At 45.5% G+C, this 18,292-nt stretch overlaps 1 protein-coding gene across 1 annotated transcript in view; it reads left to right on the top strand.

Moving 5' to 3' along the window:
• The window catches only part of LOC137522079 (coagulation factor XIII B chain-like), a 97,450-nt gene that overhangs the window by 50,743 nt on the left and 28,415 nt on the right, over window positions 1-18,292 (top strand). The window contains exon 6 of the mRNA XM_068242105.1: window positions 7,809-8,000. Within this exon, the coding sequence (XP_068098206.1) occupies window positions 7,809-8,000 (192 nt within the window). The remainder of the gene's footprint in view (window positions 1-7,808; window positions 8,001-18,292) is intronic.

Genomic DNA, 18,292 nt, shown 5'->3' with positions numbered 1-18,292 from the left:
AAGGTCCAGAAGCACGTATGTCCCCGAGTGCTTCCGAATACAGGTGGCTCCATACTGCCCATTCACAAAAGTGCGCTGGCGTATTACGGAGCTGCCTATCTTTGGAAGTATTCAAGGACATGAGTGTTTCTGAGGGCTTATGGTAGCAGCAAATTTGAACGGGGGACAGCGATGGAACAACTCCCCGAGAGAGAAACGGCAGATAGACTTTGTTTGGACAATTCAGTGGAATATGTCACATGTCACATAGCGCAAGCGATAGTCATATGATGCAGGGATATATGCAACTGCGGAAGATGGCGGCGCTATATAAATACTAAATAATAATTTGCCTCACCAGGATTGCACTTTTATTTAGCTTTCCTGTATGACAAGAAGACACAGCCAGCAGCACTAGGGGAAGAGGGAAACAAAGGTGAGCGTTTCAACAGTGATTTGAAAAGCGCTTGACTAATGTTACCCTATGACAGTGTTCCCACAGCAGCGTTGTGATTTTTTCAAAATCGCAGGTATACTGCATGTAGCATGTTTTTGAGCAATTCATTCAAAAATCGCTCTGAAAATCACTTCACAAAATCACACTCACAAATTGCTAGCGATTGCTATTGTCATTTTGGGGTTGCACTAGCCCAGAGAGAGGAGTGGAGAAATTGAGAATAGCCTGAGATGGAGCAGATAACTTATCTGTATTGCAGTCCCACATCAGACAGGCTACTTGCCTGTAATCAGACTCCTGTCCCTGCCAGTCTCTCACCCAAGTCAGAAAGAAGCCCTCCTGGAGTCTAGGGACTGTCAAAAACTTTTCCACTTGTTTAACACCTTATCCACACATGCAGTCATTATAACAATGGGGAGAGACCAGACAGATGTTTGCTCTCGGACCCTCCAGGCAAGCTCTGCATCATGCTGTGCATATTTACCAGCTTGCATGCCCTCTAACATATACATAAAGTAAACCTCTTCTGCCCTACATTACACTACAGCAGGGGCGTCTCACCCACCAGGCAAGTATAGGCGGTTGCCTGGGGCGCCATGAGGTGGTGAGGCACCATGAGGTGGTGAGGCGCATTCCCCCGCCTCTGCTACCGTGACCATGTTTTTTTTTTTTTTATATTATATTACCTCCCGACTCAGTCCCTGGTGCTCGGCACGCTACCATGTGCTCAGCAGTGCCTCCACCTCCACTTCTCCCCAGCCAATAGAGCAATCAATACTGCTCTTCTCTGCCAGGCTCCTTCTTTAAAGCTGTGCCCCTTCTTCTCAGTAGCCACACAGGTAAAGTGTTTACCTCATGTGGCCCAGCCTTTAACTCCGCCCCACGCCAGTCAAACCAGGAGCCAGCGGCTAGCCAGCTTATGCCCCCGACAGTCTGACCCCCCACCTGTGTCACTGGCTGCACACAGACACTGGAGCGAGACAGCCAGGGGACAGATGCAGTCACAGAGAGAAGAATGTGATGTGTCCGTGTTGGAGCCCCGCCCCCGCACAAGACAGCAACACAGCCCGGGAGAAGGGAAGTTTCTGCTCCAGAGTAGTGATGGGAATTCCGGCTCTTTTCAGAGAATCGGCTCTTCTGAATCGGCTCCCATTAAAGAGCCGGCTCTTACGGCTCTGAATTGGCTCTTCATTAAATATCACTAAACACCACTCAGAATCGGAGTAAAAGCCCCGCCCCCGTCTCCATGACAATTCCAGACTGCTTCTCTGACTGGGGCAATCCCTCCCTCTACTGCTCTGCTCCGCCCCATACACTCCTACAAGCTGCAAGAGAAGGACTACATCTCCCAACATGCCTCAGCGCCCTTTATTACAGACCAAAGCAGAGCTCTGTGGGGCGGCTGAGGCATCGGCTCTTTCAAAACTGAGAACCGGCTCTTGTCGTTCGCAGCAAAGAGCCGGCTCTTAGAGCCGGCTCGTTCGCGAACGACCCATCACTACTTCAGAGATGATAAGCTGCATGCACAGGCAGAAGAGAAGGTATGCAGGCAGGCTGCTAAGAATGCTTCCTGTCCTGTGTGCAGACTCCCAGTACTGTTATAACTGCTAGAATGTGCCCTGCTCTTTTGATACTAGAGTTTTCTTTGAAAGCTGGTTAGGCTGTAGGCTGGTAAAGCTGTAAGCCTGTGCTTTAGTGCTGTGCTGTCTCTCCCTCTCTGTTCCTCTGTCCCCTCTTCCATCTTATGCTGTCTCTACCCCTCTCTGTTCCTCTGCACTCTCTTCCATCTTATGCTGTCTCTCCCTCTCCCCTCTGTTTCTCTGCACCCTCTTCCATCTTATGCTGTCTATCCCTCCCCCTCTCTGTTCCTCTACCCCCCTCTTACATCTTATGCTGCCTCTCCCTCTCTACTCTTTCCCTCTGCTCGGATTACGTGTATTTTCTGGTGAAACGCTTCCACATTACGATTAGTTTCTGACAACGCTGCCCCATTACGATTATTTTCTGGTGAAACGCTGCTGCCCTATGATTAATTTCTGGTGAAATGCTGCTGCAATAAGTGTATTTTCTGGTGAAACGCTGCCACCTTACGAATATTTTCCAGTGAACTGCTGCTGCAATAAGTGTATTTTCTGGTGAAACACTGCCACATTACGATTATTTTCTGGTGAACTACGATTCTGAATTACGATAACTACTATTATTTTCTGATGAAACACTGCCGCATTATGATTATTTTCTGGTGAAACGATGCTGCATTATGATTATTTTCCTGGGGGGGAGGGGGTTGGGGGGGGGGGCGCCACAGGTTTTCTCGCCTGGAGTGACAAAATGACTAGAGGCACCCCTGCACTACAGACAGGCGTTTCAGGGGATACTTCAGGGCACTTATAACGGAAAAGGCATTTACACATTTATAGGCTAAAATTCAGGAAATAGCCTAAGCTCTGTCAGGCATCATGAAATAATAGCAGTGTTTGCAGCTTGACTGATTTACTGTTTGTGTTTTCTTATCTGCTGCACTTATTTACCTCTACCAGAGCTGAGTTGATAACACAAGGAGGTCAGTTCCTCCCAGGTCAGAGGTTACACACTAAGGGCCCTTTTCCACTAGCAATCGCTAGCGTTCACGCTGAACGCTAGCGATTGCTGAATCACAATCACCGGCGATTCCCCGACGTTCGCGGCCGCGATTTTGCTATGCTATGCACTGCATAGCAAAATCGCGGCAAATATCGCTCCGCCGCGCGTTCGCGTTCCTGTCAAACACGATTCGCGGTAGTGGAAATGACCTACCGCGATTCCTATGTGAAAAAGGAAACCGTAGCGATTGTAAAATCGCTAGCGGTTTGCGTCTTTGCGATTCAGCCAGCGTTTGCGCTGGTGGAAAAGGGCCCTTACAGCTTCTGCAGACTGCAGCACAGGGCAGGCAGGAGTGACTGGTGTCAGAGTCCTCCTAGCTTAGCTGACACTTCTGTGCTGTGGAGAGTGGACTCCAGAATCAACATTCTCTCACTGCAGGCTCGGCTGCCTCTCTCATTCTATTAGCTGGAGGGAGGCGCCAGAAGTAAGAAGGGAGGGAGAATGAGGCTGTTTAGATTATGCAGGTTTCCCTGGCTGAATACACAGCTCAGTGAGGGGGGTGGGGGGGGGGGGGTCGGGGGTTTCCAGACACCCGGAATAGCCCCCTCGGTTCGCCAGTGACCGCTGTCACCTCCCGACTCCCGGCTGGCATCTTTTCCACATCACAGCATCCGGCATAACTTCCTGTGTCACTGCAGTGACAGCGGAAGTACAAATAGAGGGCGCTCTATTTGAACTTCCGCTGTCACTGGAGTGACAGAAAGTTATACGCGGATGCCGGATGTGTGATGCGGAAGGTGATGGGAGAAGATGCCAGCCGGAAGCCGATGCGGAAAAGATGCCGGGACCAGGCGGAGAAGAAGACAGCGGTGGACCAGGGTACGCGCGCCGGCCGGAACAGGTAATGTATGGGGGGGGGGGGGAGGCGGCAGCAGAGGCAGCTCCACAGATTGTGATCGGTTTCAGGCTGAAATCGATTCACAATCTGTTTGCAGTAAGGTGACCATACGATCCCTCTCTGATCAGATTCGATCAGAGAGGGATCTATCTTTTGGTCGAATCTGATGGCAAATCGACCAGTGTATGGCCACCTTTAGTTGTGTTTGAATTGGATTGGTCTGAATTCTGCTTTTCTAAATGCACACCCTCTTATCTTAGCTGCCCAATCTTACCACTTCCATGTAATATAAGATCATACCCAAAAATAGTTTGAAAGTATTTTCAATCTGCTGAAAATGAAATTACATTGATTTGGTAAGATTGTGAGACATAAATCTACCTTAAAGCAAACCTGAAGCAGACCCCCGACTAAGGGCTACAACCCACTAGAGCTAATTTTTTGAGCGTTTAGGGAGCGATTCAAAACACTAGCGATTTCCCTAAACGCTCAGCTAATGTTAATGGATGGGCCAAATTTCACTGGAGCGATTGCGATTAGCAAAATCACAAACGCAGGACATGCAGCATTTTTTGAGCATTAGCATTTGTGTTAGCGTTTCTGCAATGTAAAGTATATAAACGCTGGCGTAATCGCTCATGAATCGCTATACAGAGCCATTTGCTAGCGTTTTTAAATTACTGCACACTGTAAAATAAAAATTAAAATTAATTGAAAGGACCAATCAGAATTAAAAACGCTAATCGGAAATCTCTACACAATCGCTGGCAAAAAGCTTACACATTTTTAAATCGCTACCAAAATTGCCAGAAAACACTCTTGAAATCGCTTACAAAACGCTCATTAAAAACGCTAGCGATTGCGATACCGATTTGCGCTTTGTAGTGGGTTCCAGGCCTAATGTTAGTCACAACCTCTGAACCAGATGTAAAGGCTCCTACGCAATAGCCTCCTTTTCAGACGCGTTGACGATGATCTCCATGCTCCCGGGAGCTCTCCTTGTGCCTGGGTCTCACAGTACTTTCAGTGTAACACCATGCTCTCGCCCTGTCTCCTTCTCATACAGCCCCACTGCAATGGTTGGGGGTGGGAGGTGGTGGCTTCACATGCACTGCTCAGAGTGCTGTGAGCAAGCTCCAGGCAGAAGGAGTTACCGCTGCGCCCCCAATCCAGCTCTTGCAACTGAGATTTTCCATCATCAATCCTCTGGAACTGAAAATCTATCTAAATGACTGATCGTGTGACCGTATTGCAGCATCGATATCCACCAGATTCGAGCATTAAGAGCTTACCAAATCAACTAATTAGTATGAAAGCCAACATATTGAAAATGCTTTAAACAAATTGTTTAGGTAAGCTCTCATACTACAGTACATGACAGTTGCAAGATTGTCCAAGCAAGATTGTGTCGTGTATGGCCAGCTTTAGTGTCTTTTCACACTGGGCATGTTGCGTTATAATCGCAACACAATGGTGCCAAATAGTCCCATCGCACATTAGACGTGTGGTGCGGCCATTCAGTGATCATTCATCATACAGTACGTCACAGTAAAAGCATATGTTGTCTGGTAAATGCACAGCTAGCTCTGCATTACTCCAACAGGGCCCACTGCACCACACCCTGTGTAAATGTACCAGAGAATTATCATTGCATTCATTGGAATGCGATTATACTGTATTGTCCATTGCAATGGAATGCACTGCATTCAGTGTGAAAGGACCCTTAGACATCAGGGCTGCACACATAAAATTGATGGCCTTTACATGATGTATAAAGCCCTATTATAGTAGCCTTACAAAAGTAAACAGTATTTGGGGTAAATTAATTATACAGTGGCTGTGGCTTGCAAAGGTATTCGGCCCCCTTGAAGTTTTCCACATTTTGTCACATTACTGCCACAAACATGAATCAATTTTATTGGAATTCCACGTGAAAGACCAATACAAAGTGGTGTACATGTGAGAAGTGGAACGAAAATCATACATGATTCCAAACATTTTTTACAAATAAATAACTGCAAAGTGGGGTGTGCGTAATTATTCGGCCCCTTTTGGTCTGAGTGCAGTCAGTTGCCCATAGACATTGCCTAATGACTAAATAGAGTGCACCTGTGTGTAATCTAATGTCAGTACAAATACAGCTGCTCTGTGACGGCCTCAGAGGTTGTCAAAGAGAATATTGGGAGCAACAACACTATGAAGTCCAAAGAACACACCAGACAGGTCAGGGATAAAGTTATTGAGAAATTTAAAGCAGGCTTAGGCTACAAAAAGGTTTCCAAAGCCTTGAACATCCCACGGAGCACTGTTCAAGCGATCATTCAGAAATGGGAGTATGGCAAAACTGTAAACCTACCAAGACAAGGCCGTCCACCTTAACTCACAGGCCGAACAAGGAGAACACTGATCAGAAATGCAGTCAAGAGGCCCATGGTGACTCAGGACGAGCTACAGAGATCTACAGCTCAGGTGGGGGAATCTGTCCATAGGACAACTATTAGTCGTGCACTGCACAAAGTTGGCCTTTATGGAAGAGTGGCAAGAAGAAAGCCATTGTTAACAGAAAAGCATAAGAAGTCCCATTTGCAGTTTGCCACAAGCCATGTGGGGGACACAGCAAACATGTTGAAGAAGGTGCTCTGGTCAGATGAGACCAAAATGGAACGTTTTGGCCAAAATGCAAAACGCTATGTGTGACAGAAAATGAACACTGCACATCTCTCTGAACACACCATCCCCACTGTCAAATATGGTGGTGGCAGCATCATGCTGTGGGGGTGCTTCTCTTCAGCAGGGACAGGGAAGCTGGTCAGAGTTGATAGGAAGTTGGATGGAGTCATATACAGGGCAACCTTGGAAGAAAACCTCTTGGAGTCTGCAAAAGACTTGTGACTGGGGTGGAGGTTCACCTTCCAGCAAGACTCTAAACAAAAATCCAGGACAACAATGGAATGGTTTAAAACAAAACATATTCATGTGTTAGAATGGCCCAGTCAAAGTCCAGATCTAAATCCAATTGAGAATCTGTGGCAAGATCTGAAAACTGCTGTTCACAAACGCTGCCCATCTAATCCGACTGAGCAGGAGCTGTTTTGCAAAGAAGAATGGGCAAGGATTTCAGTCTCTAGATGTGCAAAGCTGGTAGAGACATACCCTAAAAGACTGGCAGCTGTAATTGCAGCAAAAGGTGGTTCTACAAAGTATTGACTTAGGGAGCCGAATAATTACGCACACCCCACTTTGCAGCTATTTATTTGTAGAAAATATTTGGAATCATGTATGATTTTCGTTCCACTTCTCACATGTACACTACTTTTTATTGGTCTTTCACATGGAATTCCAATAACATTGGTTCATGTTTGTGGCAGTAATGTGACAAAATGTGGAAAACTTCAAGCGGGCTGAATACTTTTGCAAGCCACTGTAGCTACTTTAAGTTGCACTATATCTGATATACTACAGACGAAGCAAGGGAAAACAGCGTTGGAGATGTCGGCGTAGTCAGTGCCGCCATAGGGCATAATTACGGCTAAAGCGGCACTCAGATAGTAATTTAAGCGTGTCAAAAGCCCGAACCTAAATTACTTTAAAAACCAGCGTAATTTGGCCGCAAGCAATAGCTAGCAGACAAATTACATCTTTCCCCCATGGCAGCCTTGAGAGGGAATAGTACCGGTAATTATCACCACCAGTACTTGTGCACGTATCGGATGAGCTGTTTTTGGCTTCCCCCTGTGCCCAAATTTCCCAGCAGCTTAATCATACGTATTCTACTACAGAAGGGAGTCTGAAGCAAACTTGATAAAAGTGGAAATAATTCTAAAAATACATTTACTGTATATGGTTGTAAATAATTTTTGGCATTGTGTTTTATTACATTGTTTTTATTTTTTACAGAACTCAAAGAAAAGATTAAGTGTAGCGAACCTCATCCAGTAGATAATGGAGAAGTAGTAATGACACAAGACGTGTATTACAGTGGTGATACTGTACTCTACAGATGTGCTGAAGGTTATGAAATACAGGGACTAAGTAAAAGCACGTGTAAAAGGGGAAAGTGGACAGAGCCTCCTACATGCAACAGTAAGTCAAACTTATGCAGACCTGCCCCCATAATCTACATTAAACCCTGCCGCCCCCATCATCTACACTAAGCCATGCTGCCTCCACCATCTACACTAAGCGTTGCTGCCCCCACCAGCTACACTAACCCCTGCTGTTCCCACCAGCTACACTAATGGCCCGTACTCATGGGCTGCAGAAGTGGCCTGTCGCCAGTACACGTGAGCGTGCTAGCGACAGGCCGGCGACAGCTTCTCTCCAGGTCCCTCCGCGTACACACGCGGAAGAGGGACCAGCGGCGAGACGGAAGCTGTCGCCGACGTTCCTCCTCCCCCCGCCGGAAGCTTCATTCACCTCTATGGAGGTTGCTGTCGCTAGTCCGCGTACTCACGCGGACTAGCGACAGTTGCGGCGGAGGTGCGGCGGCGACTGTTGCCATGCGATTGAAACTTTCAATCGCATGGCGACAAGAACGGCGGGCGACAGTTCGGGGTGCGCGCGCGTGCGACGGCCCATACTCACGGGCGACCTGTCGCCGCAACACGCGCGCGCCGCGTGTTGAGGCGACAAAAGTCCCTCGTGAGTATGGGCCATAAGACACACTGCCTCCACCAGCTACATTAACCCTTGCTGCCCCCACCAGCTACACTAACCCTCACTGCCCCCACCAGCTACACTAACTAACAACTGCAAAGCGCACCGGAAGCCTTTGCCTACCCAGCTGGCACGCTCCAAGTCCTGCATCTCTAGCTGCTGGAACCCTCTCACTGCGTGACCTAACGGCACTAATGCAATGAGAGGGTACTAGTAAACCAGGAAAAAACAGAGGACTCTGAGCATGTAGAGCTGCAGAATCTTCTGTCATTACAGTGGCTGGAAATGGAAGAGGAGGACAGGAGCACACTGGCCAGATGGGTAGCTCTGCACTTGGCACATTTGGACCATAAGACACACTGACCTTTTCTCCCCACTTTTGGGGAGAAATGATTATCTGATCAGAGAGGAATCTATCTGATCGGCCGAAAATCAGTCGATCGGGAATAGTTTGCACCATCAGTTTCTAGTAGATTTCATCAAATGATCGATAAATGTTTGGCCACCTTAAGTCGACCTTTGAGCCCTTCCGGATTATACTCTGCTGTGCGTACAACAGTGAAGCGCATGGTGGACAGTTTAGAACAGACACATTATTGTAAATGGGTCTTTTCTCACACGCTTCGGTGCAGTGCACAACATGACGCTGCACGCATTCTTTTCGACGATGCAGACTTCTACCATTCATCAATTGAATGGAATCCACACTGTAATGGAAAGACTGTGGGCCTGATTCACAAAGCAGTGCTAACAGTTAGCACGCTAGTGAAAAGCCCTTTATCACGCCTAAACTCAGTTTAGGCATGATAAGTTTAGGTGTGATAAGTTTAGGCATGATAAGTTTAGGTGTGATAAGTTTTTAGGCGTGATAAGTTTAAGCACCAACTGAGTTAGCACCACAGTGCACAGCTGATCAAAAGTTTTGCGCTAGCAAAGTCTGGTGCACTTTGCATAGAGTTTAATGGCGCTGCTTTGCGTGCGGGACTTTGTGCGCGATCTAAACTTATCTAAACTTATCATGCCTAAACTTATCATGCCTAAACTTATCACGCCTAAACTTATCATGCCTAAACTGAGTTTAGGCATGATAAAATGGTTATCACGCCTAAAGTCTTTAACTGGGTTATCACCGCTTTGTGAATCGAGCCCTATATATGATGTATTACAAGGTAATACAATGCATAAATAAAGTGTAATGCTAGGAACACACAATGCAACTTCTGGTCCGATAGACAGGAATCGGATGATTATTTCCGACCTGTCCAATCTGTTTCTGATCGATAAAGGGAAAATCTGAAAATTGATCCCTTCATCAAATTGGGAGCAATTGCTACATGTACACACAATACAATTTCCCATCAGCTTACCATCAATTGGATGGGAAATTGCATTGTGTGTTCCCTGCATAAAAGGGCCCTTAATGTTTGTTGGCAGTCATTGAACTCAACTGGGGACTTGTAATGACCTAGTAAGCCAACATTATGGCATTGTAATGAAAAAGTACACAAAAAAACAATGGAACCACAAGTGCTAGGAAATAAGGTACATAAATGCAGCCTCAGGGATCATAAGTCCAACGTCAGCCAATCTAATCACGCATGGTCACACAATGCAGTGCTGTACTGCTGCGAAAAATAACTGGTGGAACACAAAATAGCGCACACAAAAATGTTGCATAAGGGTAAAATATGCAAGGTGTGCTCTAAAGCAGGGCTTTTCAACCTTTCCACTAATTGTACCACTTTTATCGCCTGAAAACTTTCAAGTACCACCAGTGTGCCTGTGCAGTAGATTGGATGCGATCGGGCTTGGCTATTTCTGCTGGAGCCTGAATGGAGAGCAGCTACTGCGCATGCGCACACCTATGAGGAGAACTATGGGGCTCCCAGCACTGGATCCCATCTACTGTGGAGGAAGGGGGAAACCTCTTTAGGATACAAAGGCCTCCCCTTCCCTGAGGTAAGTACCCCCAGGGCCCTTTTTTTCTTACAAGGTACACTTTAGGAAAAAAAGGCTTTTGTGAGGGGAAAAGTAGGAGGCATTGGTGGGGAAAAAAACTACTAGATTGCTAGCCTACATATTGTCAGTATTGGCAATCTAGAGGTAGATTGCCAATATAGGTAGCCATACAAGTCCCCCCCCCCCCACGCTTAATTATAGGTAGCCTGGCCCCACCACCTGAGAGCTAGGCAGTGACTCACCACAAAGTTCGGCTCCCCCCTTGCTCACTCCTTGCTGTGCTGCCCTGCGGAATAGTTCACACCTCAGATCATTGGTAAGCCAGCCGCAGTGAAGAGACAGCCAGGCCAGCGGTGCACAGTGACGGTGTGTATACTTCAAATGAGCAGTGATGTCACTTTCTGTATGTGCGCCATCACTGTGCACCGTTGGCCTGGCTGTCTCCTCCACACTGATCTGAGGTCTGAAGTATACTGCAGAGAAGCACAGCAAGGAGCAAGGGAGGGGGAGCCAAACTTTGTGGAGGCAGGACAGAACCAGGACAAGTGGCAGGTGGACAAAAGCGGCAGGCAAATCTGGTGTGTATTACCTGGCCAACAGCAAAGTACCACCGGTGGCAAGCGTACCACAGGTGCAAAGCCCTGGTCTAGAGAGATTAGCCCGTCTAATTAGGCCTTATCAACAAGCAAACAGCAAGTGTAAATTAGGGTTGGCAGCTGTGCCACTCTATGCCATAGTTTGGGCTAATATGTAAACACAGGAGGTTAACCCTTTTGTGTTCCTAGGACACCACAAAGTAAACACTGCAGGGTTTTTGTAAGATTTCAGTAAGTTGTAACAAAGAAATGTTTTTTTAAAGTTATGATGCTGTTGCTTATCTCCTTAGAGCAGAGAGGAAGCTCTCAGTTTAGGTCCGCTTCAAAAACTGACAGAACCAAAAGGTTTTGGACTAGTCCATCTCCTCATGATGGAGTCTCAGGGTTTCCCTTTGTTTTCAAAAGCATTTGCTGAACGGCCATTGTTAAGTCTGACTGCCAAAATAGGGTGCGAGTAGGGATGCTGGCTGGTCCTATTTTGGCAGTTAGACTTAGCAACTGCCATTTAGCAAATTATTTTAAAAAACAAAGAAAACCCTTTGTATCCCCAATGAGGAACTCGACTAGTCAAAAACATGTTGGTTCTGAAAGATTTTAACTGCTTACTTTTTTACTATAGTGGTCCTTTAAAATGGTAATTTGATAACAACTGTGAAGGTCAGGATGTACTGCTGCATTGCTGAGCTTATTTCAGTAATGTGTTACAGACTCATGTGCTGTGCTGTGCAGGGCCGGCGCTACCATAGAGGCAAAGGAGGCAGCTGCCCCAGGGCCCCAGAGCTTGTAGGGGCCCCCAGTGGCTACAAGAGGGAAAAAAAAAATTCAAATCGACCGTATAGTTTTTGAGAAAATCGATTGTAAAGTTTCAAAGGAAAAAAATACACATTTAAAAACCAGCCGACTTTAATGGTTAATAGCAAATCCACCTTAAATTCTAGAAATCCTAAATTTTCAGGATATGTTAAGGAGATCATTGGGGATAAGAGGAAAAAACAATTTTTCAAAAAGACCTTATAGTTTTTGAGAAAATTGATTTTAAAGTTTCGAAGGAAAAAAGTATACTTTTAAATGCGGTAAATGTCACTTTTAGCACCTAACGGTAGTGTAATTTTACATGTATCAAAAGAAAGAGCAATAAATTTCCTGACGGGGTTTCCAGGTGGTCCATACGCAGTCGCAATATGGCTGTATGAAGATCCCTGGCATTTTTTTTCCTATTTTCCCAATTTTTTTTTTATGTTTAGAGTGTGTGAATTTTTTTTTTTTTTAATTATGTGGGGTCCCCCTTCCTGAAACTTTTTAACCCCTCGTCCCCCATGCAGGCTGGGGTAGCCAGAATGTGGAGCTCTGACCGATTGGGGCTTCACACCCTGACTATACCAGCTGCAAAAAAGGTCCCTTAATGCCAATTTTTGCTCCGGGGTATCTGTTGGGGGGCCCTCCCAGGTTTATTTTGCCCTGGGGCCCCATTGTTGCTTAAACCGGCCCTGGTGCTGTGTTCTGACAATGAGCTGCTGCATGCATCTCTGTGCCAACACAGTGCTGTCTCATTTCAATTAACACTGCCATGCAGAGCAAAACACGTGCCATACATTTTTGTAGAGAGAAGTAAATGGTTGGCACTCCAAAAAATTGGTACAGAAAGATCTGTAATTCATTCTGTAATTAAGATAATCCAAAATTCCAAAGCAACAAAGTACCTCTTTATCAAGAAAAAACAGTGCAAGTTAATCTGAAAAACAACTCCGCAACAATAAATCACCATAACGCACAATAAATGAATACATTTGAAGTAGCCCAAGAAAAAGAGGGTCCCCATCGTGGAGGAACACAAGTACCAAACACTGAGGTAGAGAATGTGTGGACAAGTTTCAAAGGTGGCTAAAAGTGCTGCTAGCCTGGAAAGAGAACCACTATGAAAGTTGAAGCCAATAAATGGGTCATTAGACTGGGAGCAAGATAGGAAGATAAAACACCAACATAGGCTTTTTCTTCCATTCCCTCTTCACAGTTATCGATATAATAATTCCTTTCTTTGTATAGCGCTTCTCTCCTGTCGGACTCAAAGCACTTGTGAGGCAGCCACTAGAGCGCACTCAGTAGGCAGTAGCAGTGTTAAGGAGTCTTGCCCAAAGAACTCCTTACGGAATAGGTGCTGGCTTACTGAATAGGAAGAGCCAAGATTTGAACCCAGGACTCCTACGTCAGAGGCAGAGCCCTTAACCAGCCACCATATCTGACTGTTAGAGATAGCCAGTTTTAAATTGTGCAAATCGTGATGCAAATGTAGCCCCCAAAACACAAAATGAGGTGGTAAATCAACATTCAACATTGAGGATCTCAAGACGAAATAAATAAAATAGGAAAGGAAGACGGAAACAATTGGAAAAGGATAGTCGAAAAATGGAAGTTGAAAAATGACAGTTGGAAAATAATGGCAGTCGAAAACCAGTTAAAATTTGGCAGTTGGAAAATGACAGTTGGAAAATGGCAGTTAAAATTTTACAGTTGAAAAATGACAGTTGGAAATGGCAGTTCGAATTTGACAGTTGAAAAATGACAGTTGGAAAATGACAGTTAAAATTTGACGGTTGGAAAAGGGCAGTTAAAATTTGACAGTTGGAAAATGGCAGTTAAAATTTGACAGTTGGAAAATGACAGTTGGAAAATGACAGTTAAAATTTGGCAGTTGGAAAATGACAGTTGAAAAATGACAGTTGAAAAATGACAGTTGGAAAATGACAGTTGGAAAATGGCAGTTAAAATTTGACAGTTGGAAAATGGCAGTTAAAATTTGACAGTTGGAAAATGGCAGTTAGAAAATGGCAGTTAGAAAATGGCAGTTCAACTTTCAACTGCCATTTTCCAACTGCCATTTTTCAACTGCCATTTTCCAACTGTCATTTTCCAACTGTCAAATTTTAACTGCCATTTTCCAAATGTTAAATTGTATCTGCCATTTTCCAACTGCCATTTTCCAACTGCCGTTTTCCAACTGTCAAATTTCAACTGTTTAAAGGACCACTACAGTGAAAAAAGTGAGCAGTTGAAGGAGAAATTAAGTGAGAGGCATATTGAGGCTGCCATATTTATTTCCTTTTAAGCAATGCCAGTTACCTGGCTATCATGCTGATCCTCTGACTTTTAGCCACAGCTCTTGAACAAACACATGCAGATCAGGTGTTTCTGACATTATTGTAAGATCTGACAAGGTTAGCTGCATGCTTGTTTCTGGTGTGATTCAGACACTTCTGCAGAGACATAGATCAGCAGGGCTGGTATATGGCTATTGCTGGAAGCCGAATTGCAGTGTTTTAAAAGCAACTTCAGCACTGTCTTCTGATGGCGCCGAAGTTACTCAGTGTGCGCCGCTATAGCCGTAATTCCTATTTCGGCCTATGATGGCGCCGGCTGTGCCCAAATCTGCACTGTTATTACAGTGCTCGCCCCCTTCCCCTGCATAATTATAGGTAGCCTAGTCCCACCATCAGAGAGCTGAGAGTTAGGCAGTGACTCACCACAAAGTTCGGCTCCCCCTTGCTCACTCCTTGCTGTGCTGCCCTGCGGAATAGTTCACACCTCAGATCATCGGTAAGCCAGCCGCAGAGAAGTAACAGTCAGGCAAACGGTGCACGGTGACGGCGCGTATACTTCAAATACAGGAAGTGAGCAGTGATGTCTTTTTCTGTATCTGCACCATTGCTTTGCACCATTTGCCTGGCTGTCTCTTCCCCACTGATCTGAGGTCTGAAGTATGCCGCAGAGCAGCACAGCAAGGAGCGAGGGAGGAGCCAAACTTTGTGGAGGCAGGTCCAGGACAAGTGGCATGCGGGCAATAAAGTGGCAGGCAAACCTGGTGTGTACCACGTGGCCAACAGCAAAGTACCACCGGAGGTACGCGTACCACAGGTTGAAAAGCCTTGCTCTAAAGAGAAACCACTTTTTCATAGATGCAAAAACCACATAAGAGAGAAGGGCCTGGGGCTGGCATACTGACTGAAGACATCTAAAGTAGATGTAAAGATGCAGATACACTGTGAACAGTCCCTTGGAAATTTGTGGCCAGAGAAAGTTCACTTTGCAAGAATTATATCCCAAAGGACACACTTTGCATATGATGTTCTACTGAATGCCCACAGAATTGCTGAATGAACAATGTCATGTAGACATGGTCATGCGTGCGCTTCATTTAGTAACAGTTTATTGAAGAAGATTATCAATAGCTGATGTGTCTGTCGAGAGGCTGTGGTTTTGATTTTTACCAACTTTATTTTGAATAATTACCGAAGAAAGAAAACAAAATTAACATGATGAAGAGATCAGCCTGAAAATGCAGCACAGAGAGCCATATAAAGGTACTTCAGTGTGTTAACTGTGTGGTATACCCACTGGCGTATCCAGACGGGGGTTCTGGATGTATGGAACACCCCTCTGAGACTCCTGTACCTTTAAAAAAAAATTCCCTGAAATCGCTGAAGCAGACAAGCTGGTAAATATACAGAGGCTTGCCTGCAGGGTCTGTGGGAAAAACTCAGCTCTTTCCCTATTGTAAAGACTGCATGTAGACAGCTACATAAGGTATGTCACAGGTTGAAAAGTTTTTGACAGTCCCTAAACTCCAGAAGGGCTGCCTGCAGCTTGTGTGAGAGGCTGACCATCCCTTTCATTCTCCACACCCCTATGGACGGTATACCTATATCATTCCCCTATTCCCACAATCCTCCCCACCATGTTGTTAATGTTTTGTTTTTGCTTTGGCAATGCTAAATGTATTTGGTCCTGCCAATAAAGCTTTTTTGGATTTGGCTGGCAGGGACAGGAGACACAGTGCATGCAAGTAGCCTCTGTGTGATGTGGGACTGCAATACAGATACGCTATCTGCTCTATCTCAGTCTCTCCACTCCACCTGGGGGGCAATCTCCCCCCAGGCCCCCTTTCATTCAGTGATTTAGGGCTGGTGTCTGGTGTATTCAGGTTTGTTGTTGTAAGGCAATGCAAAATACTAGGCTAGCTGATAAAACTGAAATTAAAGGGCAGGCAAGCTGGTATATATACACAGCATGATGCAGAGCTTGCCTGGAGGGTCCGTGGGCAGAAATCTGTCTCTCCCCTATGTCATAATGACTGCATCTTGTTAAACAAGGTGAACATTTTTTGACAGTCCCTAGACTCCAGGAGGGCTGCTTTCTGACTTGTGTGAGAGACTGGCAGGGACAGGAGTCCTATTACAGGCAAGTAGCCTCTGTGTGATGTGGGACTGCAATACAGATAATGCTCCATCTCAGGCTATTCTCAATTTATCTCCACTCCTCTTCTCTCTGGGCTAGTGCAGGCCAAAATCACAATAGCAATCGCTAGCAATTAGTGAGTGCGATTTTCAGAGCGATTTCTGAATGAATCACTCAAAAAAATGCTGCATGCGGTATACCTGCGATTTTGAAAAAACCACAACGCTGCTGTGGGAACACCCACATAGGTTAACATTAGCCAAGCGCTTTTCAAATCAATGTTGATGTGAAAAACGCTCAGAAGCCCTCTTGGTGTGCATCAGCCCTCCCTCATTCACCTTTGTTTCCCTCTTCCCCTAGTGCTGGCTGGCTGTGTCTTCTTGTCATACAGGAAAGCTAAATAAAAGTGCAATCCTGGTGAGGCAAATTATTATTATTTAGTATTTATATAGCGCCGCCATCTTCCGCAGATGCATATATCCCTGCATCATATGGGTATCGTTTGCACTATGTGACATGTGACATATTCCACTGAATTGTCCAAACTAAGTCTATCTCCCGTTCCTCTCTCGGGGAGTTGTTCCAGCGCTGTTCCCTGTTCAAATTTGCTGCTTCCAGAAGCCCTCAGAAACACTTGTGTCCTTGAGTACTTCGAAAGATAGGCAGCTCCGTAATACGCCAGCGCACTTTTGTGCATGGGCAGTATGGAGCCACCTGTATTCGGAAGCACTCGGAGACATAAGTGCTTCTGGACCTTTCAGGAATCCCCCCCTTAAAAATCCTGCGTTTGCCCCTGATACCTGCTTCCATCCTGCAAGTGTCAGTGTTACATTATCTACAATACACTGTATACCAGGGCCGGGCCGAGGCATAGGCTGGAGAGGCTCCAGCCTCAGGGCGCAGTGTAGGAGGGGGCGCACAATTCATTCAGCTGTCATTCCTAATTGTGTATAAAGCAGAAAGAAATAAGAAAAGGGGATACATAGCAGTGACTGCAAGCCAGATAACTAGATATTAAGGTGTTGGGGAGGTTGTGGGCCCTGTGGCCCTCTTAGTCTAATAGCAATCAGTGTGTGATGGCTGGGGTGGGAGGGATGGAGGGGCGCACTTTGGTGTCTCAGCCTTGGGTGCTGGAGGACCTTGTCCCGGCTCTGCTGTATACAATAACCTCCTCTCTTCCTGATTGATCATCCAGGCTTTTGACTGGTGCCTGCATTAATGAGCCATTTTTTATTATTGTATTTACTGACTACAGTACTTGTTTTCATAGACCCCTTTCTCAGGTGCTGAAAATGCTTCTTCAAACGCACAACACACACAGTGATGTGATCTGCAGAGATATTAGAAGTACATAGACTACATTGTCTGATGTTTCCATCCATTTGCCGACAAAAATACGCAAATGCATTGCAATTTTCATTCATTATAATTAATGGAAATCACAACTGCATCAGGGAGAATTGCATAGCAATACAAATACTGTGCGTTACAACAGCCACCTGCCTGCAGCTCGATTGTGGGGAAGGGCCTTATGGATGCTAACAAGTGTATAGTTTTCACACAATGTTCTGTGTCGTAGGTGAAAGAAATACAGGTCTGAAACAAAACCTTTTTTTCTGCAATAAGAAGGACTTTTAATGTATAAATGTGTTAAAATGTACACTGTAGTATCTTCTATGATGTTAAAAAGTAAATTATTTTGCATTGTGTATTATAAAATACTCCCCCCCCCCCCCATGAATATGGGGCAGTGGAGCCACCCACAATACAAAACATGGCTACAAACAGCAAGCAGCTGCTATTTGTAGGCATATTTTGCATTGCGGGCAGCTGGGCCCAGTGGGTGCCAAAATGTCCCCTATTTTCCCCTATTACCAGTATTTTAATCAGAGCCTAAAGTGGAGCCCAAACTTCCTCCGCTAGCGGGCGCCAAAA

Source organism: Hyperolius riggenbachi, chromosome 6 (assembly GCF_040937935.1).
Source record: "Hyperolius riggenbachi isolate aHypRig1 chromosome 6, aHypRig1.pri, whole genome shotgun sequence".
NCBI classification, from domain to species: Eukaryota; Metazoa; Chordata; class Amphibia; order Anura; family Hyperoliidae; genus Hyperolius; species Hyperolius riggenbachi.
Note: the sequence above shows the minus strand (reverse complement) of the source record. Positions and strands in the feature narration are given on the sequence as shown.